The sequence below is a fragment of the Osmerus eperlanus genome, chromosome 28, assembly GCF_963692335.1.
Source record: "Osmerus eperlanus chromosome 28, fOsmEpe2.1, whole genome shotgun sequence".
Lineage (NCBI taxonomy): Eukaryota > Metazoa > Chordata > Actinopteri > Osmeriformes > Osmeridae > Osmerus > Osmerus eperlanus.
The window spans coordinates 6,952,707-6,976,647 of NC_085045.1; the positions used below are offsets into that span (position 1 = coordinate 6,952,707).

Sequence of the window (23,941 nt, forward strand, 5' to 3'; positions counted from 1 at the left end):
GGAAGTGGGGGGCGTGGCATCTTGTGGGTGTCCATTTGTGCTCAGGGTCTCTCATGAAAGGCTGTAACCCAAACTGTCATTTTCCTTGGTGCAAGAGGTCATGGTGATAGTTATTTCAACTCATCAGTTGAAACAGTTGCATCAGAACACAGAAATTGAGCAATCCTGTGGTAAATGGTTCCTCTATTCTGCCCTACCACATGTGTTTTCCAACACCAGTTACAGTCAGCCCTTCCTAAGAACCAAGTCGTTCCTCTCCCACCTTCCAGCGAGGTCTAGCAGGCTGACGCCCACACCTCCTTTTGGCCACTTGCCATCTGTCAGGGTCAATTTGTGTCGGATTAAGAACATAAATAAGACATGTTTTAATAAATAAGCAAATAGGTAATTCCTAAGGTTAGGGGAAGACAAAGGGGTAAAGAAGTGCTGACGTAGCAGAAGTGCTGGCTATCCCAACATGCTTTGGAGCCAGGATTTTCAGTATAATGTGAGTATTCCACAAAATACTCTAACATGATAGTTGTTTCAACTCATCACAGTTGAAACAGTTGCATCAGAACTCAGAAATTGAGCAATCCTGTGGTAAATGGTTCCTCTATTCTGCCCTACCACATGAGTTTTCCAACACCAGTCGTTTCCAAACCAAACCATCGTATTTCGACAACTTTACCGCATACAAAAACAAAGTGAAGCATTTTCTTTTAACCGTCGGGCTGTCTCAGACCCCCCACATTGCGAAGGTTAAAATAAAAATGCTATTTATTTGTTTTTGTATTCGGTCAAATTGGGTAAACACAACGATGGTTCGTTGTGAACCTTTGGGTCATGTGACCCGAAGGCAGCACAAGGGTTAATTTGACTTTGAATCCCTCTAATACCACACACTCAAACATCATTTGGATTAGATTCTCATCCATCACTCCACATACATCGCACATCTGAAAGACCGGCATGTCTATCTGATGGAGCACCACTTTGGTGAAAATGTAATTGTGTGCATTCTTGACTATTGAGATTCACCAGCACTTTTTCACACATCTGCTCTACATTAAATCCAGGAAACACCTGCTTCCACACTTTCTTTGATGCTAGCACCTTTACTTTCCTGTCTACGAGACTGGATCAGAGTCTGTAGGCCCACCATGACAATAAATGTGTGTAATTTAAAAAAAATAAAACATTGCGTTTTCCCCTCTACAAGTCACCCAGCAGTTTGGAATGGCCTGTTCATCCTCACCGATGGTACTTGGTGGCACGCTAGCCGACTGAGAAGGGTGCCAGTTCCCTTATGCATCGACAAAACGACATACCAAACAATACCGTCAGTGTGGCTGGATACTCCTGTCCGTCAGCCGGCTTCCATACAGGATGAAGCGAGGCCTCAGCCCCGGCCTGATGTTTCACCCCCTCGGCCCACTCACACGCATTCACGGCCTGGTCAACTACAAGACTTCATTATCACACTTCATGTGTGAAATCTGCCTTTGAAAATTTTGTCTGTACACTGAGTTCACAGTGGCACATTCTATCACACCACTGTTTCATTGAGGTGTGTCATTTAAATGCATAGTACAAGGTCACTGGTTTGACTCTTTGACTCATTATTCAAAATACATCACCACCCTGTGGAGGTAATAGAAAATTGCATATTCTATGTCAAATGACAACAGACAGGCCACTTATTTTAAATAAAAAAGTTGTATTACAATGTAAAATGAGTTTAAGCTTTTACCAGCTTGAACAACAACCTTCTCCATGCCCTACACATACAGTACTATCAGTAATAAACAAGACATGCTGAGCCACCCTGTTACTTGCATTGACTGTTCCAGGCACACATGGGAACTCTACCTGCTTATGCCAAATTTCCAGGACTTTGCTCAATAAATCCAACTTGGAAAATAATTTAGCGCGCATCACTTCCAGAGTATGAGTATATGCAGGTCTAAAGTGTCCAGTTATAGACGTAATATATGTGCAAAGAAGATTTTTTTGTAATATATGGTATTGTTTTACGCTTGAAGCTGGAAAGTAAAAGAAAAGGCTCAAGACGCACTTGTTCCGGGAGTACAACGACCCTTAGGAATGGTTCGCTTGACCCGATGTTAGTTTCCTCAAGGATCACAATGACTCTTGCTCAGAGACTTGTTGCTCTTGTGGTTAGTGGTAACTGATTTAAATTTTTGTACTCGCTGTGATATATTGTTTTATTATTGTTGCTTGCTTTTTTCCACAGGTACACTTGCACTTATAGCAGTTCATGTTGTTTAATTGTAACTTAACTTAACTACATGCTCTTATGGTTCTTCCCTTTGGCACTTATTTTGGTTGTTCACAATGTGTGCTTCATGTTTTGGCTACTCGCAATGTTTTGTGGCTATCTCGTTGTTATGATCAGTGACCTATGCACTTTGTAAAGCTCTCTCTTGGAAGTCGCTTTGGATAAAAGCGTCTGCTACATGAATAAATGTAAATGTAAATAGAGGAACCATTTACCACAGAATTGCTCAATTTCAGTTCAAGTTTCAATGCAAGTTTTGATGCAACTGTTTATATTTTTATGCCAGAATGTTTTGATAAACACATTAGTATTACACAGTAATATTTCGTGCAGAATACAGAGAGAATAGAGTATAGAGACTTGTTTAAACAATTTGAAAGTGTGAGAAGGTAAAGAAGTGGCTGGAGGAAAAGAGAAGCAGAAAAGTGCAACACCCTCCCACTACCATTATCTCTAATTTACTCTCCTGAGTCTCATCTGTGTTGTATGTCTGCAAACTGCTATAGTACGGACCTACACGAAAGTTATGAAGTCATTGGACTTGTGTGGGGAGAGTCTACTGTGATGACTGTGTTCCTCCACAGATACCATGGGCTTGGACATAGAGTTGGACCAGTTACTATTCTCTTTGACTTGATGGGTGTGATCTGTGAAGAACAAATGGCTCCATGCAATGGTGAAAGGCTGTAACCCACACTGTCATTTTCTTTGGTGCAAGAGGTCATGGTGATCATCTTCACAGTTGAAACAGTGGCATCAAAACTCAGAAATTGAGCAATCCTGTGATAAATGTCTAATCTAATCTGCCCTACAATCTGTGTTTACTAACACCAGTTACAGTCAGCCCTTACTAAGAACCATATCTGACTCTGTGTGTTTGGGTGTGTGTGTTTATGACACATCCACTACTTCTCTCCAAGATGGTGGTAAGTGGGGGCAGGGACAACTCTATTTAATGGATTTTCGTTTCTTGTATAGCTGTTATCTGGAAAAATCAGTCTGGTGAGGAACATCACAACTTTTGCTAAAGCCCTGTAAGTATGTTAGTTTAGTGCTAAATGTTTTATCGGATTATGAAGACCTTCCGCTTTGCTAAATAATTGCTGCCTTTTTCATGGAAGCAGAAAGCCAGTGTTCATACTTTATTGTAGGCTATATATTTGAATATCATCTTTTGTCATTTTGGTAGGTGGACTGGATGTGCGTGTTTTAACCTTTTAGTACCTAAATCAATAACTCGGACCATGATTAGTTAATAGGTCAAATATGTGCCGCCCTTTAGTTTTGTATAATTGTGAATTGAGTGACTTATGGAAATGTCATAATAACATGGCATTTCAACATGACAGCGAAATACAACGTGTTGGCCTATCTAATTGGCTAATTTATACAATCCATTTAACTTAAGAGCAATTTTCTTCTTTTTTAAGTTCAGACAAAACCTCACCAAAAATGGCCATGCTGTGTATCTAACCATCTTCATAATATTAATGAGTAAATTAATTAACAAACCTGACTGGCATGAATGCACTATAGCTCTTCCTTATTAAGAATAATGTAATGTTGGGACTTTTTACAAGACAATACATTACTAGCTGTTGTACGGGCACATTGTTGTATAGTTCATTGAAATGCAATGAGCAGTTGTAAAGTACTTGATTCCGGCAGGTTGATGATTTGTTACTTTCCAAAGCTACAGGTGTTTCTATGCTGAAAGGCTGTAATCACCATTTGGTTATCAGAAAACCAAAACCCCTTTATGTTAGCCTTCAGAGTGAATGCCATAATACATTTTGAATATCTGGAGTTGTCTATAGGCAAGTTTTTGGCACAGGTGAAACATTTTAGATGAGTTGAGAAAATGATGGATGTTTTTTTTGGATAAAATATAGATTCCTGTCATATGTATTAATGTATTCCATTTCTTTGAAGGTTCACATCAAATCAAGAATGTCATACCTTTCGCCCATCTTAGTTATTGGAGGACAAGGAGGTTCTGCCTTTGACTTCAGTGGTACCAACAGTGGAGCAACACTGAAAAAGATATGGGTGTGGGTTGTGAGCTCGCGGGTGAAGGCTTTGAAGATTTGGCTTACTGATGGTCAAAACCAAGAATTTGGAAATCCTGCAGGGGATTTTTCTGAATTTGAGTTCGGGGATGGAGAGCATATCACCAAGCTTTCACTGTGGGGAAATGGTGCTGGAACACGTTTGGGTGCTATAAAATTCCGAACAAGTTCCTCACGGGAGTTCTTTCCTCAAATGACCGAATGGGGGCTGAAAACTGAGTACCATATTGATGTTGGCTCTGGGATCTGCGTTGGACTTTGTGGAAGGTCTGGTTCAGACATTGATTCCTTAGGTTTCCAATTCATTAATACCATCAAGTCTACCGTATTGAAGGATGTCCAGTACCCCACACTTCATGATGTAATACCCCAGGTGGCTGTTGAGGAAATCAAGTCCATGACCTACGAAAACAAATCTACTGTCACTCAAGAATACAAATTGGAAACGTCTAAAACCGTCACCAAAAAGTCATCGTGGTCTGTGACCAACAAGTTAGAAACAAGCTTTAACATTGAGGTGAAAGCAGGAATTCCAGAGGTAATAGAAGTATCTACTGGATTTAGCTTCACAGTGGGAACAGAAAGCACACATACTTTAGAAGAAGAGACATCCACTACTGAGACTCTGTCTTTTCCGGTTAGTGTTCCTGCTGGGAAGACCGTACATGTTGACGTCACTATTGGTAGAGTTACAGTTGATCTCCCCTACACTGCCACAGTGGAAATTACCTGTCTCAATAACAGTGTTCTGAAGTTTAACACCAGTGGAACCTACTATGGTCTCACTTACACAGATGTAAAAGTAGTTACAAAGTAAAATCCTTAAACTGTTGCATAGGCAGATTCACAATGATTTATGTGATGTCTATGTCTGAAATAGTTATCTGAGGACAGATCAATGTCATCAAAGAAACCATAGTTTAAACTGATGTGTTTAACTTGTGAAAGAGACCATGGGACAACATAGTGAACTATTTGATTACGTTTGAAGAATGGTGACTTTTAGGAAAGTTACACTGTAAAAAAACATATTTTTACAGTTTTTTATTATTCTTTTTCTTTTCTTTTCTCCAAATTTTCCTTGTATTTCAAAAGTAAAAGAAATCTATCTTAAAAGTATAATAATAAATCGTTGATTTCAATGTGTAATGATATCACCCCAAAAAATCGGTATAAATGGAATACAAGTAAAAAAAACAACAACAAAAAACATTGCTTTTAGAAATGACGTGTCAAATCCTAATGTCCGCTGTTGCAGGAGAACTCCTGAGGGTGTATAAAATCCTGTTCATATCAATTTTACTTCATGTAAGACAACTAGAAAATGTATAGGCAGTGTCTCCTCTATGAATTCAATCATTAAAAGAAGTGCTTGACCAAATTGTATTTGCTGTTTGAGCTTTAGTGCTTGCCTCGTGTATCAGTTAAAAAAGTGTGCTGTGGCTAAGTTTCCACAGCATGTGGAAATCTACTCAGTTGCTGTACTAATCATTTTGTAAAACAATCCATCAATAAAATCTAGCAATTCAGATTTCTTTGTGATATTTTTCTTCATGACAAGCTAATTTCCCAAAGCACACCTACTTAGTTTTCCAAATTGATCAGATTTTAGTCTTGGACAAATGAGCCTGACGTGAGAAGCTTGCAGTGTCCTAGAAACCAGTTTTCTACTATTGTGGACACCCGTAAAGGTGTTTGTTTATTTTGTCTTTTCCACAGGGGCAGTTCATAAAAGTGACCACTAAGTGATGCCCTGGAACTACAATTACAATTTGACCATTTATTTATATTTTTGTATTAAAGACAATGCAGGTGACCATAAGCATGTAAACTTGTATGTGTGCATATGTGTGTATGTATGGGTATGTGTACCGTAGTAACCACGCAGCTCACTCATGCTTTGACCTCGTATGACCCCAAAAAACGACACAATCAGGGACAGGTTTAGCCCAGGTAAGGCATTTATTTAACAGAAAACACAAAAGTAAAGCAATCCTCAATTAACCTAACCCTCAATGGAGGGAAAGGTCCACGGTCATCTCACATGGTCCTGGTGTCTCTCTAAGCTGGACAAAAAAGATAACAAGAAGGCATATAATTTTCAATGCGGCTCTCACCTCAATTGCTCCCTTTTGATCCTTTACTGGCCGGCTTTTATGCTGTGCCTCGCCCTGATTGGCTGACGAGGCGCAACTGTGGTCCTTGTTAGCTGGTCGGGGAGCGGGAAGTACCTCCCCTGGATCACTCGAGCACCAGGATTGCCACAGTTATGGGTATGTATGTCAAAAACATACAAACAGCTGGAGTGATGAGGTATTTTGTTAATCTTGTATATATCGTCTCTGTTCCTTTGTGAAAATGTGTTGTTTACATTTAGTAGACGCTCTTATCCAGAGCGACTTACAGTAAGTACAGGGACATTCCCCCGAGGCAAGTAGAGTGAAGTGCCTTGCCCAAGGACACAACGTCAGTTGGCATGACCGGGAATCGAACTGGCAACCTTCGGATTACTAGCCCGATTCCCTCACCGCTCAGCCACCTGACTCCCTGTTTAGTTTTTTTCATTTAGTCCTGTTGGTGTGATTGTGTTTAAAAGAGTGACCCACTTCCTTTCTACATGCCTCCGCTGGGTTGGACGTGTGTATGGTTGGTGAGGTTATCGGGGTCTGGCTGTGGGAGTTTGTAATTAATTGTATTTTTCTGTAGTGAGTGGTTGGTGTGGGGTTTGGCAGTTGGGGCATGTTACTGAATTTGGTATGTATGTGTGTATTTGTATGACTTCGGTATGGTTCCAGATCTGTATGGTTCCATAGGTGGGTATGTGTTTCAGGGCCGGCCCAAGCCTTTATGGGGCCTTAAGCAGAATTGATTTAGGGGGCCCTCCGAATTTGTATAATTACCATTAACATAATATATAATTTTTTTTAATTAAGATGTAATTTCATGAGCTCTTGGGGGCCCTCTGGTGGCCATGTGGCCCTAAGCAGCCGCTTAGTTCGCTTATGCCTTGGGCCGGCTCTGATGTGTGTTGTGGAGTGCATGGTGTAGGGGCCTGATTATGTGTGAGAATGTGGTTACTAGGGGGATGATTGCCCTCTGCTGGTCTGGGGAGGGAGTTGTGGTTGGAGGTCTGTCTGTTTCTGGGATTTGTGAGCAGAGGAACAGGAATGATAGAGAGGTTAGGTTTAGGATCAGAGGTGGGGTGGGGTTTAGATTTAGGTAACCCTATGTATGTCCTCCCTTTTAGTAGAGGTCCCCCCCAAGCCTATATCCAAATATCGTCCTCCTCTCACCCTAAACCCACCCCCCCATTCCCAAATAAAACCCCTCCTTTGCTCTACAACCCTGATCTTAAACCTCCTCTCCCCCCTCCGCTTTCTTTGCACGTATTCATTTTTTTAGATCTTCCTGTAAAAGGAAGGAAAATAAACTTGTATTCATTCTTTTTCTCTTAAATCTTTTGTTTTCTCCTTTGTTTTTTCTCTCAATCTTTTCATTTTATTTTCTCTTGGGTCTAGATAATGAGCCCCTGTGGCCGTACACACTAACCTTAAACCCCCTCCCAGTCCCAGATCAAAATCTAACCCCCATTTCAACCCCACCCTCTTTCCTAACTCAAAAATAGGGGAAATCTGGGAGTTAAGTTAACCATGGGTAGGATGCTACCTGGAGGTAAGACTTGAGGTCAGGGAATGCACTACCTCAACATAAATAAGACATGTTTTAATAAATAAGCAAATAGGTAATTCCTAAGGTTAGGGGAAGACAAAGGGGTAAAGAAGTGCTGACGTAGCAGAAGTGCTGGCTATCCCAACATGCTTTGGAGACAGGATTTTCTGTATAATGTGAGTATTCCACGAAAAGGCACACATCAGTACAATCTCCACGGAGAGTTGTCCTATGCCCACCTTTCCAGGCAGGAGAGAGCCTGGCATGGACTAGGTGGAAGTGGGGGGCGTGGCATCTTGTGGGTGTCCATTTGTGCTCAGGGTCTCTCATGAAAGGCTGTAACCCAAACTGTCATTTTCCTTGGTGCAAGAGGTCATGGTGATAGTTATTTCAACTCATCAGTTGAAACAGTTGCATCAGAACACAGAAATTGAGCAATCCTGTGGTAAATGGTTCCTCTATTCTGCCCTACCACATGTGTTTTCCAACACCAGTTACAGTCAGCCCTTCCTAAGAACCAAGTCGTTCCTCTCCCACCTTCCAGCGAGGTCTAGCAGGCTGACGCCCACACCTCCTTTTGGCCACTTGCCATCTGTCAGGGTCAATTTGTGTCGGATTAAGAACATAAATAAGACATGTTTTAATAAATAAGCAAATAGGTAATTCCTAAGGTTAGGGGAAGACAAAGGGGTAAAGAAGTGCTGACGTAGCAGAAGTGCTGGCTATCCCAACATGCTTTGGAGCCAGGATTTTCAGTATAATGTGAGTATTCCACAAAATACTCTAACATGATAGTTGTTTCAACTCATCACAGTTGAAACAGTTGCATCAGAACTCAGAAATTGAGCAATCCTGTGGTAAATGGTTCCTCTATTCTGCCCTACCACATGAGTTTTCCAACACCAGTCGTTTCCAAACCAAACCATCGTATTTCGACAACTTTACCGCATACAAAAACAAAGTGAAGCATTTTCTTTTAACCGTCGGGCTGTCTCAGACCCCCCACATTGCGAAGGTTAAAATAAAAATGCTATTTATTTGTTTTTGTATTCGGTCAAATTGGGTAAACACAACGATGGTTCGTTGTGAACCTTTGGGTCATGTGACCCGAAGGCAGCACAAGGGTTAATTTGACTTTGAATCCCTCTAATACCACACACTCAAACATCATTTGGATTAGATTCTCATCCATCACTCCACATACATCGCACATCTGAAAGACCGGCATGTCTATCTGATGGAGCACCACTTTGGTGAAAATGTAATTGTGTGCATTCTTGACTATTGAGATTCACCAGCACTTTTTCACACATCTGCTCTACATTAAATCCAGGAAACACCTGCTTCCACACTTTCTTTGATGCTAGCACCTTTACTTTCCTGTCTACGAGACTGGATCAGAGTCTGTAGGCCCACCATGACAATAAATGTGTGTAATTTAAAAAAAATAAAACATTGCGTTTTCCCCTCTACAAGTCACCCAGCAGTTTGGAATGGCCTGTTCATCCTCACCGATGGTACTTGGTGGCACGCTAGCCGACTGAGAAGGGTGCCAGTTCCCTTATGCATCGACAAAACGACATACCAAACAATACCGTCAGTGTGGCTGGATACTCCTGTCCGTCAGCCGGCTTCCATACAGGATGAAGCGAGGCCTCAGCCCCGGCCTGATGTTTCACCCCCTCGGCCCACTCACACGCATTCACGGCCTGGTCAACTACAAGACTTCATTATCACACTTCATGTGTGAAATCTGCCTTTGAAAATGTTGTCTGTACACTGAGTTCACAGTGGCACATTCTATCACACCACTGTTTCATTGAGGTGTGTCATTTAAATGCATAGTACAAGGTCACTGGTTTGACTCTTTGACTCATTATTCAAAATACATCACCACCCTGTGGAGGTAATAGAAAATTGCATATTCTATGTCAAATGACAACAGACAGGCCACTTATTTTAAATAAAAAAGTTGTATTACAATGTAAAATGAGTTTAAGCTTTTACCAGCTTGAACAACAACCTTCTCCATGCCCTACACATACAGTACTATCAGTAATAAACAAGACATGCTGAGCCACCCTGTTACTTGCATTGACTGTTCCAGGCACACAGGGGAACTCTACCTGCTTATGCCAAATTTCCAGGACTTTGCTCAATAAATCCAACTTGGAAAATAATTTAGCGCGCATCACTTCCAGAGTATGAGTATATGCAGGTCTAAAGTGTCCAGTTATAGACGTAATATATGTGCAAAGAAGATTTTTTTGTAATATATGGTATTGTTTTACGCTTGAAGCTGGAAAGTAAAAGAAAAGGCTCAAGACGCACTTGTTCCGGGAGTACAACGGTACTTAGGAATGGTTCGCTTGACCCGATGTTAGTTTCCTCAAGGATCACAATGACTCTTGCTTAGAGACTTGTTGCTCTTGTGGTTAGTGGTAACTGACTTAAATTTTTGTACTCGCTGTGATATATTGTTTTATTATTGTTGCTTGCTTTTTTCCACAGGTACACTTGCACTTATAGCAGTTCATGTTGTTTAATTGTAACTTGTTTAACTACATGCTCTTATGGTTCTTCCCTTTGGCACTTATTTTGGTTGTTCACAATGTGTGCTTCATGTTTTGGCTACTCGCAATGTTTTGTGGCTATCTCGTTGTTATGATCAGTGACCTATGCACTTTGTAAAGCTCTCTCTTGGAAGTTGCTTTGGATAAAAGCGTCTGCTAAATGAATAAATGTAAATGTAAAGTAAAAGTTGGGTACAGTTTTTTGGTTCATGGAAGACTAAATAAATGTTACGTATAGTAGTAAACACCAAGAAACAAAACAACAGAACAAGACACATACAAAACATACAGTACCCTGCAGACCTAATGCTGCACACTCAGTTCAATGCTAACAAACTTAATACCCGCTATACTGTAAGTGTGCTGTATTGTTTAAAGAAATCCAATCTGTTTTCCATATAGATTGGACAAACAAGATATTGGACTAAAAAGTTAGAAATTTGGTGGCAAAATATATGTTTAAGACAATTGGTTTTGTTATATCTTTGTATTACAAAATAAAGTGGGTAGCATTTTCAACCAAAGTAAGAGCGAGCGAGCTATCTTGAAAATGGCAGCAATAGAATGGTGTGCCAGACACAAGTGGTGAAGACTGTGGAGCAACATTTATTTTATTTTATATGCAGTTGAACTAGTATAAAGGTTTTATCTACAGTGTCCTACCTTTTCTGTGGAGTTGCAGGGAGCCCAACAGACACACAGACTTGAGCATCTCAGTGATGTACATCTCCAAGCAGCACTGCAGCTGGATGAAGAGCCTGCAGATCTCTGGATGGATCTCTCCATCCTCAGGTCTTATGGAGGTACAGAAAAAGTCAGAGCAAGTACACCTTCCACTCGGTCAGAGTTGTATAATAATAATAATAATGTATACAACAATACAAACACACACAAACAAACAAACAAACAAACAAACAGGAGAACTAACTTACTAAATCGTCATGCCCAAAACTGGAGAATCTACCTTTATGACATATTCGCATAAATGATCAATGCAGTATGTATCCTATAAGTTACAATTTATGTATTGATGGTGTGCATTATTAGAGTGCTGGGACAAGTAAAGAGAAAGAAGATGTTTGTCCTTTGAATTTTCTTCATACAGAACTGGGTTTAGATGCAGGTGGGGGTGATGATTAGGACAGTCATGTGTAAAGGGATTGCTTTTTTGACTCCAGGTAAGTGAAACTTTGCTAACATAACCATAGTATGCACTACAATCCAGAGAGAGGTATAGTAAGGAAGTAATTCCTGGTATTGTAGTAAATATGAGTTATTGAAATGCGGTGGTACTGTAGCTGTAATACTAGTAACTAAAATTAGTAATAGTTTATTAACATTTCTCTGCAATAGTCTGTGTTGCAGTGGTTGAGGCTTAATTGTTGCTTCTTATGCAGAGACAGGTATTCCATTCACACTTCTAGTTTATTTATTTAAGAGTATTAAGATATATCTGAGGATTCCTAGGACATCCTGCCTGGGCTGTGAAGATGGTGTCGGGACTTTGATCACAAACTATGTGAGTCACGGCAATACAGGACTGAGAAAGACTGATGCATGACTCCTAGATAGCAGGCCATGTGACACAGGAAGGAGATGCTCTGATTTTGTCATGCGTGTAACAGACAGTGAAGGATACACATAATGAAATCACCTAAAAGACATGGTAGGAAATGTATTATTAAAAAGATGGATAGGTTTAAGCAAAGGGCTCCATATTTAACCACACATTGTCATTATGTAAAATATGTAGGCAGATGAGACTAAAACAAGCACGCTATTTTAAGTTTATAACGGTTGTAAGAAGGCTATATAACAGTGTCTATTTGAAATATAACTATATCGGACTGGACACAATCTAACGAGCTCAATAGCTTGTTAGATTGTGCAGGCTACAATGTTTTAATCACTCACTATAAATTATACAAACATATTTTGCATGTTAACAAAAACTTTTATGAATTACGAAAATCAGTCGGCATCCATTGACAACTCCTAACAGGAGAAAGCGGAGACAAACAACAAAGGATTTCCAAACCTTCCCGGGGAAAAGAAAAAAAATCCCTAAAATAACAGAAAAGTAGGCCTATAGCTGGAACTAAAAAGGAGCGGCGATGCGGTTTCTCTTTCAGGACCACGGACAGCCTCTAACCTATACTCACCCAGATATTACTGTCAGGCTCTGGTGGGCGTCTCTGGCCATCTCACAACCTTTCGTTGGGGTCTTTAGCATCTCAACAAGGGGCAGTCGACTGTGATTTTGCCTATTGAGATTACCAGTTTGCGGTACAGGGCCACGAGGGTGTTAAACTCCTGAACGATCTGCAGAATAAAAGTGTGCTTGTTATCAGAATGATATCAGAGTGTACACAACAGTTAGTTGCAACCAAGTAGGCCTACATACATTATTGTTGTCATATCGTTTTCTTCACTGCAGTGCAGGCATTAACAGGCAAAAGCAGTGGCACCCCCAGAAATGTTTTATAGGAGTGGCCAGATGGGGCCACTGAAATCTTGGGGTGGCACTCCAAAATCTAAAGCCATAACTGAATTTCAGGGATTCTATTCTACTGTTGTAGTATATAGATTATTTGAAAACATCAGCGGACTGGGGAAGGGTGACAGGATCTGAGTGTGGAGATATGTGGATTTTCACATTTACATTTATTCATTTAGCAGACGCTTTTATCCAAAGCGACTTCCAAGAGAGAGCTTTACAAAAAGTGCATAGGTCGATGATCATTAACAACGAGATAGCCCCAAAAACATTGCGGGTAGCCAAAACATGAAGCATACATTGTGAAAAGCAAATAAGTGCCAATGGGTAGAACCAGAAGAGCATGTTGTTAAACAAATTACAATTAAACAACATGATCCTTGAAAGTGTACCTGGAGGAAAGCAAGCAACAATAATGACAGCTATACAAGAAACAAAATGCATGAAATAGAGTTGTCCCTGCCCCCACTTACCACCTTCTTGGAGAGAAGTAGTGGATGCATAGGCGGAAATTTCCCCCATCCTGGGAAAAATATGATTTGTCCCCCCCAATAAATCACTGTAAAGGAAATTTAAATTATATTAATAATATACATTTCGCCACTGAGTGGATGTGTCACAGACACACACCCAAATACACAGAGTCAGATATGGTTCTTAGAAACCACCACAGAAAGACCTGATTAGGATCAGGTTTGCGATATGATCAGGCACCACCCTTAAATGTTAACACCATCTCTCAACAGATGAAAGGTTAAACTGTAAATTATTATAAGACCCTTTGTTGTAAAATTACGATTGGGCTTTTAGCTTTTTAATTGCTCTTTTATTTTATTTTTATTTTTTGGCTATGTAAATGTGGTCTTTAAAAACAAATCTTATTTGCAAATATGTTTTTGGGAGAGCAAAAGGTGAGGTGTAATTTTAAACCGGGTCCTACAGGGTTAAGAATCACCACAGAAAGACCTGATTAGGATCAGGCTTGCGATATGATCAGGCACTACCCTTAAATGTTACACCATCTGTCAACAGATGAAAGTTTAAACTGGAAATTATTATTTAATAATCTGGCCGAAGTAACTTTAGGACTTTGCCTGCCAGTTCAATCATCTGTCACTGGCACCAGTTAATATTTAAAGTTTATTTGGTATAGCAACTTTCGCAGAACCAGGTCACAAAGTCCTTCACAAAAAACGTTAAAATGGAGAAAGACAGACAAAAAGAGTTTTCATGGATGTAGCCTACTTACATTTTACAACTGATATAAGTATGCATGCTTATTCTTTTGAAATATTGCATGTATTAAAAAGCATACAACATACATTTGTACTGTTAATTTACACTTTAAAATACTAAACGGTGAAAGTAGAATGAAACAGGGTTCTCTTCTGATTTTCCTTGGTGCAAGAGGTAATGGTGATAGGTGGCAGCCTCACAGTTGAAACAGTTGCATCAAAACTCAGAAATTGAGCAATCCTGTGTAAAAGAGTCCTAAACTATATTCTGACTTTAACTTCCACACTAAGTTTTCCCTTTCTACTGATGTTTAAAGCATTTATTGGGTGTGCTCAAGACTTCGGCGAGAGCACAACCTTTGTTCTCTCACATATATATTATTATTATTATTCTTTTTGCCCCCTAAAACTCAGTCAATATTTGGCCTACATAGACAACCTAGGTGTCAAAAGTTTCGTCTTGGTAGCGATTGAGTTGCTTCTATTGGGATTTACGTTCCGTTGCATGGTTTAGGCTCAAGTTACGTTTTTGTGGCGAAAAGTGAAGCTAACGGTGGCTAATTTGCTAGCCACAGTCACTGACGTTACTAACGTCACTACGTCACGAAAACACGCGTGACTACCTTTGGCAGAACATTGGTTTCCAATCTGTTAACTTGGGGGATAGCTAGGCTAACTATAGCTTTACTGCAAGGCAGCTGCAGAAACGCCACAAGCAAAGAGGCCAGGGTGATAACTATTTACTCATTTTACTTTGTGATATGACACACAATTGTGATGTGTAATGTACAATATAAGCTGATATTATTAAGGAAGTACATCTACTTTCGGAAACAGTAGTCTACTATTTCACTGAAGTATTAGCATCATGACATTAGCCTAATTCTTATTGCAATTCTTATTCTTATTTGCAAATGTGTTTTTTGGAGAGCGAAAGGTGATGTAATTTTAAACTGGGTCTTACAGGGTTAAGAATCACCACAGAAAGACCTGATTAGGATCAGGCTTGCGATATGATCAGGCAGTACCCCTAAATGTTAAATGTGTCACAGACACACACACCCAAACACACAGTCAGATATGGTTCTTAGGAACCACCAGTCAGCCCTGACTGTAACTGGTGTTGGAAAACTCATGTGGTAGGGCAGAACTTTTTTCTACCTTCTCCACCCTTCTTAACCCACCTCCCCCACCCCCTCCCTCCACCCTGACAGCAGACGACTTCTCCTCCTTCTTTGAGAAAAAAATCGCCGACATTAGCAGTCGGTTCCCTAAACCCACCTTTCCTACCCTCTCACCCTCCATGACTGACCCAACTAAATGTCTAAACTCTTTTTCTCCCCTGTCTGAGGCAGAGATCTCTGACCTCATTCTCTCTCATCGCCCCACCTCCTGTCCCCTTGATCCTATCCCCTCCCCTCTCTTTCAAACCATCTCCCTCTCCATCATAACTTTTCTTCTCCATGTCCTAAACTCCTCTCTTACCTCTGGCACCTTCCCCTCTGCCTTCAAACAGGCTAGAGTTACCCCTCTACTCAAAAAACCCTCCCTTAACCCTGCCGTCCTCCAGAACTACAGACCGGTATCACTGTTACCCTTCCTTTCAAAAACAATTGAACGTGCTGTATCTAACCAACTGTCTAACTTTCTCTCTCAGAACAACCTGCTTGACCCCAACCAATCGGGCTTCAAGACTGGCCACTCCACAGAGACTGCCAGTCTGCCAGAGCGGCTTCCAGGTCATCCGTCATCATTCTGCTGGACCTTTCTGCAGCGTTTGATACGGTTAACCACCAGATCCTGCTCGCCAGACTTTCTGAGATGGGCATCACTGGCACTGCACTCCAGTGGATCTCATCCTACCTGTCGGGAAGATCCTACCAGGTTTCCTGGGGAGGCAAACTGTCAGGCCCTCGCCAGCTCTCCACTGGTGTCCCACAGGGCTCCGTCCTTGGACCCCTCCTCTTCTCTCTGTACACCACCTCACTTGGACCAATCATCACCTCCCATGGCTTCTCCTACCACTGCTACGCTGACGACACGCAGCTGTACCTGTCGTTCCCCCCGACCGATCCGGGGATCTCAGCTAGGATTGAGGCCTGCCTCACAGACATCTCCGCCTGGATGACCGAGCACCACCTCCAGCTGAACCTCGCCAAAACAGAACTTCTCATCATCCCGGCTAAACCCTCCATCTCCCACGATCTCTCAATCACCCTGGGATCTGCGACGGTGACCCCTTCATCCTCTGCCAGGAACCTTGGGGTTACCATGGACGACAAGCTCTCCCTCACGGCCCACATTGCTGCGGTCTCCCGGTCGTGTAGATTCACCCTCTACAACATCCGGAAGATCAGGAGATACCTGTCTGAGCACTCCACCCAGCTGCTAGTCCAAGCACTTGTCCTCTCCAAGTTGGACTATTGCAACTCGCTGCTCGCTGGTCTCCCAGCATGTGCAACCCGCCCTCTTCAGAGGATTCAGAACGCAGCGGCCCGCCTGGTCTACAATCTACCCAGACGCTCCCATGTTACACCGCTCCTCATCTCTCTCCACTGGCTACCTATCATGGCCCGTATCAGATTCAATACCCTGGTATTGACCTTCCGAGCAGTGAACGGGACTGCACCCGTCTACATCAAGTCTCTCCTGCAGCCTTACACCCCCACCCGTCACCTACGGTCTTCTTCAGACAACCGCCTGGTGGTCCCACCGCTCAAGAACGCCCGGTCCCAACACAAGCTCTTCTCCTGTCTGGCCCCCCAGTGGTGGAATCAACTCCCCACCTCCATCAGAGACACTGACTGTCTCTCCACCTTCAAGAAAAGGCTCAAGACGCACTTGTTCCGGGAGTACAACGACCCTTAGGAATGGTTCGCTTGACCCGATGTTAGTTTCCTCAAGGATCACAATGACTCTTGCTCAGAGACTTGTTGCTCTTGTGGTTAGTGGTAACTGATTTAAATTTTTTGTACTCGCTGTGATATATTGTTTTTATTATTGTTGCTTGTTTTTTCCACAGGTACACTTGCACTTATAGCAGTTCATGTTGTTTAATTGTAACTTGTTTAACTACATGCTCTTATGGTTCTTCCCTTTGGCACTTACTTTGGTTGTTCACAATGTGTGCTTCATGTTTTGGCTACTCGCAATGTTTTGTGGCTATCTTGTTGTTATGATCAGTGACCTATGCACTTTGTAAAGCTCTCTCTTGGAAGTCGCTTTGGATAAAAGCGTCTGCTACATGAATAAATGTAAATGTAAATAGAGGAACCATTTACCACAGAATTGCTCAATTTCAGTTCAAGTTTCAATGCAAGTTTTGATGCAACTGTTTATATTTTTATGCCAGAATGTTTTGATAAACACATTAGTATTACACAGTAATATTTCGTGCAGAATACAGAGAGAATAGAGTATAGAGACTTGTTTAAACAATTTGAAAGTGTGAGAAGGTAAAGAAGTGGCTGGAGGAAAAGAGAAGCAGAAAAGTGCAACACCCTCCCACTACCATTATCTCTAATTTACTCTCCTGAGTCTCATCTGTGTTGTATGTCTGCAAACTGCTATAGTACGGACCTACACGAAAGTTATGAAGTCATTGGACTTGTGTGGGGAGAGTCTACTGTGATGACTGTGTTCCTCCACAGATACCATGGGCTTGGACATAGAGTTGGACCAGTTACTATTCTCTTTGACTTGATGGGTGTGATCTGTGAAGAACAAATGGCTCCATGCAATGGTGAAAGGCTGTAACCCACACTGTCATTTTCTTTGGTGCAAGAGGTCATGGTGATCATCTTCACAGTTGAAACAGTGGCATCAAAACTCAGAAATTGAGCAATCCTGTGATAAATGTCTAATCTAATCTGCCCTACAACTTGTGTTTACTAACACCAGTTACAGTCAGCCCTTACTAAGAACCATATCTGACTCTGTGTGTTTGGGTGTGTGTGTTTATGACACATCCACTACTTCTCTCCAAGATGGTGGTAAGTGGGGGCAGGGACAACTCTATTTAATGGATTTTCGTTTCTTGTATAGCTGTTATCTGGAAAAATCAGTCTGGTGAGGAACATCACAACTTTTGCTAAAGCCCTGTAAGTATGTTAGTTTAGTGCTAAATGTTTTATCGGATTATGAAGACCTTCCGCTTTGCTAAATAATTGCTGCCTTTTTCATGGAAGCAGAAAGCCAGTGTTCATACTTTATTGTAGGCTATATATTTGAATATCATCTTTTGTCATTTTGGTAGGTGGACTGGATGTGCGTGTTTTAACCTTTTAGTACCTAAATCAATAACTCGGACCATGATTAGTTAATAGGTCAAATATGTGCCGCCCTTTAGTTTTGTATAATTGTGAATTGAGTGACTTATGGAAATGTCATAATAACATGGCATTTCAACATGACAGCGAAATACAACGTGTTGGCCTATCTAATTGGCTAATTTATACAATCCATTTAACTTAAGAGCAATTTTCTTCTTTTTTAAGTTCAGACAAAACCTCACCAAAAATGGCCATGCTGTGTATCTAACCATCTTCATAATATTAATGAGTAAATTAATTAACAAACCTGACTGGCATGAATGCACTATAGCTCTTCCTTATTAAGAATAATGTAATGTTGGGACTTTTTACAAGACAATACATTACTAGCTGTTGTACGGGCACATTGTTGTATAGTTCATTGAAATGCAATGAGCAGTTGTAAAGTACTTGATTCCGGCAGGTTGATGATTTGTTACTTTCCAAAGCTACAGGTGTTTCTATGCTGAAAGGTTGTAATCACCATTTGGTTATCAGAAAACCAAAACCCCTTTATGTTAGCCTTCAGAGTGAATGCCATAATACATTTTGAATATCTGGAGTTGTCTATAGGCAAGTTTTTGGCACAGGTGAAACATTTTAGATGAGTTGAGAAAATGATGGATGTTTTTTTTGGATAAAATATAGATTCCTGTCATATGTATTAATGTATTCCATTTCTTTGAAGGTTCACATCAAATCAAGAATGTCATACCTTTCGCCCATCTTAGTTATTGGAGGACAAGGAGGTTCTGCCTTTGACTTCAGTGGTACCAACAGTGGAGCAACACTGAAAAAGATATGGGTGTGGGTTGTGAGCTCGCGGGTGAAGGCTTTGAAGATTTGGCTTACTGATGGTCAAAACCAAGAATTTGGAAATCCTGCAGGGGATTTTTCTGAATTTGAGTTCGGGGATGGAGAGCATATCACCAAGCTTTCACTGTGGGGAAATGGTGCTGGAACACGTTTGGGTGCTATAAAATTCCGAACAAGTTCCTCACGGGAGTTCTTTCCTCAAATGACCGAATGGGGGCTGAAAACTGAGTACCATATTGATGTTGGCTCTGGGATCTGCGTTGGACTTTGTGGAAGGTCTGGTTCAGACATTGATTCCTTAGGTTTCCAATTCATTAATACCATCAAGTCTACCGTATTGAAGGATGTCCAGTACCCCACACTTCATGATGTAATACCCCAGGTGGCTGTTGAGGAAATCAAGTCCATGACCTACGAAAACAAATCTACTGTCACTCAAGAATACACATTGGAAACGTCTAAAACCGTCACCAAAAAGTCATCGTGGTCTGTGACCAACAAGTTAGAAACAAGCTTTAACATTGAGGTGAAAGCAGGAATTCCAGAGGTAATAGAAGTATCTACTGGATTTAGCTTCACAGTGGGAACAGAAAGCACACATACTTTAGAAGAAGAGACATCCACTACTGAGACTCTGTCTTTTCCGGTTAGTGTTCCTGCTGGGAAGACCGTACATGTTGACGTCACTATTGGTAGAGTTACAGTTGATCTCCCCTACACTGCCACAGTGGAAATTACCTGTCTCAATAACAGTGTTCTGAAGTTTAACACCAGTGGAACCTACTATGGTCTCACTTACACAGATGTAAAAGTAGTTACAAAGTAAAATCCTTAAACTGTTGCATAGGCAGATTCACAATGATTTATGTGATGTCTATGTCTGAAATAGTTATCTGAGGACAGATCAATGTCATCAAAGAAACCATAGTTTAAACTGATGTGTTTAACTTGTGAAAGAGACCATGGGACAACATAGTGAACTATTTGATTACGTTTGAAGAATGGTGATTTCAATCGTTGATTTCAATGTGTAATGATATCACCCCAAAAAATCGGTATAAATGGAATACAGTAAAAAAAACAACAACAAAAAAACATTGCTTTTAGAAATGACGTGTCAAATCCTAATGTCCGCTGTTGCAGGAGAACTCCTGAGGGTGTATAAAATCCTGTTCATATCAATTTTACTTCATGTAAGACAACTAGAAAATGTATAGGCAGTGTCTCCTCTATGAATTCAATCATTAAAAGAAGTGCTTGACCAAATTGTATTTGCTGTTTGAGCTTTAGTGCTTGCCTCGTGTATCAGTTAAAAAAGTGTGCTGTGGCTAAGTTTCCACAGCATGTGGAAGTCTACTCAGTTGCTGTACTAACCATTTTGTAAAACAATCCATCAATAAAATCTAGCAATTCAGATTTCTTTGTGATATTTTTCTTCATGACAAGCTAATTTCCCAAAGCACACCTACTTAGTTTTCCAAATTGATCAGATTTTAGTCTTGGACAAATGAGCCTGACGTGAGAAGCTTGCAGTGTCCTAGAAACCAGTTTTCTACTATTGTGGACACCCGTAAAGGTGTTTGTTTATTTTGTCTTTTCCACAGGGGCAGTTCATAAAAGTGACCACTAAGTGATGCCCTGGAACTACAATTACAATTTGACCATTTATTTATATTTTTGTATTAAAGACAATGCAGGTGACCATAAGCATGTAAACTTGTATGTGTGCATATGTGTGTATGTATGGGTATGTGTACCGTAGTAACCACGCAGCTCACTCATGCTTTGACCTCGTATGACCCCAAAAAACGACACAATCAGGGACAGGTTTAGCCCAGGTAGGGCATTTATTTAACAGAAAACACAAAAGTAAAGCAATCCTCAATTAACCTAACCCTCAATGGAGGGAAAGGTCCACGGTCATCTCACATGGTCCTGGTGTCTCTCTAAGCTGGACAAAAAAGATAACAAGAAGGCATGTAATTTTCAATGTGGCTCTCACCTCAATTGCTCCCTTTTGATCCTTTACTGGCCGGCTTTTATGCTGTGCCTCGCCCTGATTGGCTGACGAGGCGCAACTGTGGTCCTTGTTAGCTGGTCGGGGAGCGGGAAGTACCTCCCCTGGATCACTCGAGCACCAGGATTGCCACAGTTATGGGTATGTATGTCAAAAACATACAAACAGCTGGAGTGATGAGGTATTTTGTTAATCTTGTATATATCGTCTCTGTTCCTTTGTGAAAATGTGTTGTTTACATTTAGTAGACGCTCTTATCCAGAGCGACTTACAGTAAGTACAGGGACATTCCCCCGAGGCAAGTAGAGTGAAGTGCCTTGCCCAAGGACACAACGTCAGTTGGCATGACCGGGAATCGAACTGGCAACCTTCGGATTACTAGCCCGATTCCCTCACCGCTCAGCCACCTGACTCCCTGTTTAGTTTTTTTCATTTAGTCCTGTTGGTGTGATTGTGTTTAAAAGAGTGACCCACTTCCTTTCTACATGCCTCCGCTGGGTTGGACGTGTGTATGGTTGGTGAGGTTATCGGGGTCTGGCTGTGGGAGTTTGTAATTAATTGTATTTTTCTGTAGTGAGTGGTTGGTGTGGGGTTTGGCAGTTGGGGCATGTTACTGAATTTGGTATGTATGTGTGTATTTGTATGACTTCGGTATGGTTCCAGATCTGTATGGTTCCATAGGTGGGTATGTGTTTCAGGGCCGGCCCAAGCCTTTATGGGGCCTTAAGCAGAATTGATTTAGGGGGCCCTCCGAATTTGTATAATTACCATTAACATAATATATAATTTTTTTTAATTAAGATGTAATTTCATGAGCTCTTGGGGGCCCTCTGGTGGCCATGTGGCCCTAAGCAGCCGCTTAGTTCGCTTATGCCTTGGGCCGGCTCTGATGTGTGTTGTGGAGTGCATGGTGTAGGGGCCTGATTATGTGTGAGAATGTGGTTACTAGGGGGATGATTGCCCTCTGCTGGTCTGGGGAGGGAGTTGTGGTTGGAGGTCTGTCTGTTTCTGGGATTTGTGAGCAGAGGAACAGGAATGATAGAGAGGTTAGGTTTAGGATCAGAGGTGGGGTGGGGTTTAGATTTAGGTAACCCTATGTATGTCCTCCCTTTTAGTAGAGGTCCCCCCCAAGCCTATATCCAAATATCGTCCTCCTCTCACCCTAAACCCACCCCCCCATTCCCAAATAAAACCCCTCCTTTGCTCTACAACCCTGATCTTAAACCTCCTCTCCCCCCTCCGCTTTCTTTGCACGTATTCATTTTTTTAGATCTTCCTGTAAAAGGAAGGAAAATAAACTTGTATTCATTCTTTTTCTCTTAAATCTTTTGTTTTCTCCTTTGTTTTTTCTCTCAATCTTTTCATTTTATTTTCTCTTGGGTCTAGATAATGAGCCCCTGTGGCCGTACACACTAACCTTAAACCCCCTCCCAGTCCCAGATCAAAATCTAACCCCCATTTCAACCCCACCCTCTTTCCTAACTCAAAAATAGGGGAAATCTGGGAGTTAAGTTAACCATGGGTAGGATGCTACCTGGAGGTAAGACTTGAGGTCAGGGAATGCACTACCTCAACATAAATAAGACATGTTTTAATAAATAAGCAAATAGGTAATTCCTAAGGTTAGGGGAAGACAAAGGGGTAAAGAAGTGCTGACGTAGCAGAAGTGCTGGCTATCCCAACATGCTTTGGAGACAGGATTTTCTGTATAATGTGAGTATTCCACGAAAAGGCACACATCAGTACAATCTCCACGGAGAGTTGTCCTATGCCCACCTTTCCAGGCAGGAGAGAGCCTGGCATGGACTAGGTGGAAGTGGGGGGCGTGGCATCTTGTGGGTGTCCATTTGTGCTCAGGGTCTCTCATGAAAGGCTGTAACCCAAACTGTCATTTTCCTTGGTGCAAGAGGTCATGGTGATAGTTATTTCAACTCATCAGTTGAAACAGTTGCATCAGAACACAGAAATTGAGCAATCCTGTGGTAAATGGTTCCTCTATTCTGCCCTACCACATGTGTTTTCCAACACCAGTTACAGTCAGCCCTTCCTAAGAACCAAGTCGTTCCTCTCCCACCTTCCAGCGAGGTCTAGCAGGCTGACGCCCACACCTCCTTTTGGCCACTTGCCATCTGTCAGGGTCAATTTGTGTCGGATTAAGAACATAAATAAGACATGTTTTAATAAATAAGCAAATAGGTAATTCCTAAGGTTAGGGGAAGACAAAGGGGTAAAGAAGTGCTGACGTAGCAGAAGTGCTGGCTATCCCAACATGCTTTGGAGCCAGGATTTTCAGTATAATGTGAGTATTCCACAAAATACTCTAACATGATAGTTGTTTCAACTCATCACAGTTGAAACAGTTGCATCAGAACTCAGAAATTGAGCAATCCTGTGGTAAATGGTTCCTCTATTCTGCCCTACCACATGAGTTTTCCAACACCAGTCGTTTCCAAACCAAACCATCGTATTTCGAC

The 23,941-nt window shown here is 41.4% G+C and overlaps 2 protein-coding genes across 2 annotated transcripts; both read left to right on the plus strand.

Annotated features, from left to right (window-relative positions):
* The first annotated feature begins 3,171 nt into the window (after nt 1–3,171).
* Nucleotides 3,172–20,866, plus strand: LOC134015212 (aerolysin-like protein). Its single transcript, XM_062454592.1, has 4 exons — nt 3,172–3,315; nt 4,214–5,333; nt 5,452–5,784; nt 20,784–20,866. Exon 2 carries the CDS (start codon nt 4,232–4,234, stop codon nt 5,165–5,167), a length of 936 nt encoding a protein of 311 aa, XP_062310576.1. The 5' UTR covers nt 3,172–3,315; nt 4,214–4,231; the 3' UTR covers nt 5,168–5,333; nt 5,452–5,784; nt 20,784–20,866.
* Nucleotides 18,267–20,866, plus strand: LOC134015213 (aerolysin-like protein). The gene is made up of 2 exons (XM_062454593.1): nt 18,267–18,424; nt 19,323–20,866. The coding sequence occupies exon 2, from the start codon at nt 19,341–19,343 to the stop codon at nt 20,274–20,276; it is 936 nt and encodes a 311-aa protein (XP_062310577.1). The 5' UTR covers nt 18,267–18,424; nt 19,323–19,340; the 3' UTR covers nt 20,277–20,866.
* Nucleotides 20,867–23,941: the final 3,075 nt, after the last annotated feature.

Bases quoted from the DNA above. Each gene is read 5' to 3' on its own strand.
- LOC134015212 (XM_062454592.1), top strand. From the start codon at position 4,232: ATGTCATACCTTTCGCCCATCTTAGTTATTGGAGGACAAGGAGGTTCT.
- LOC134015213 (XM_062454593.1), top strand. From the start codon at position 19,341: ATGTCATACCTTTCGCCCATCTTAGTTATTGGAGGACAAGGAGGTTCT.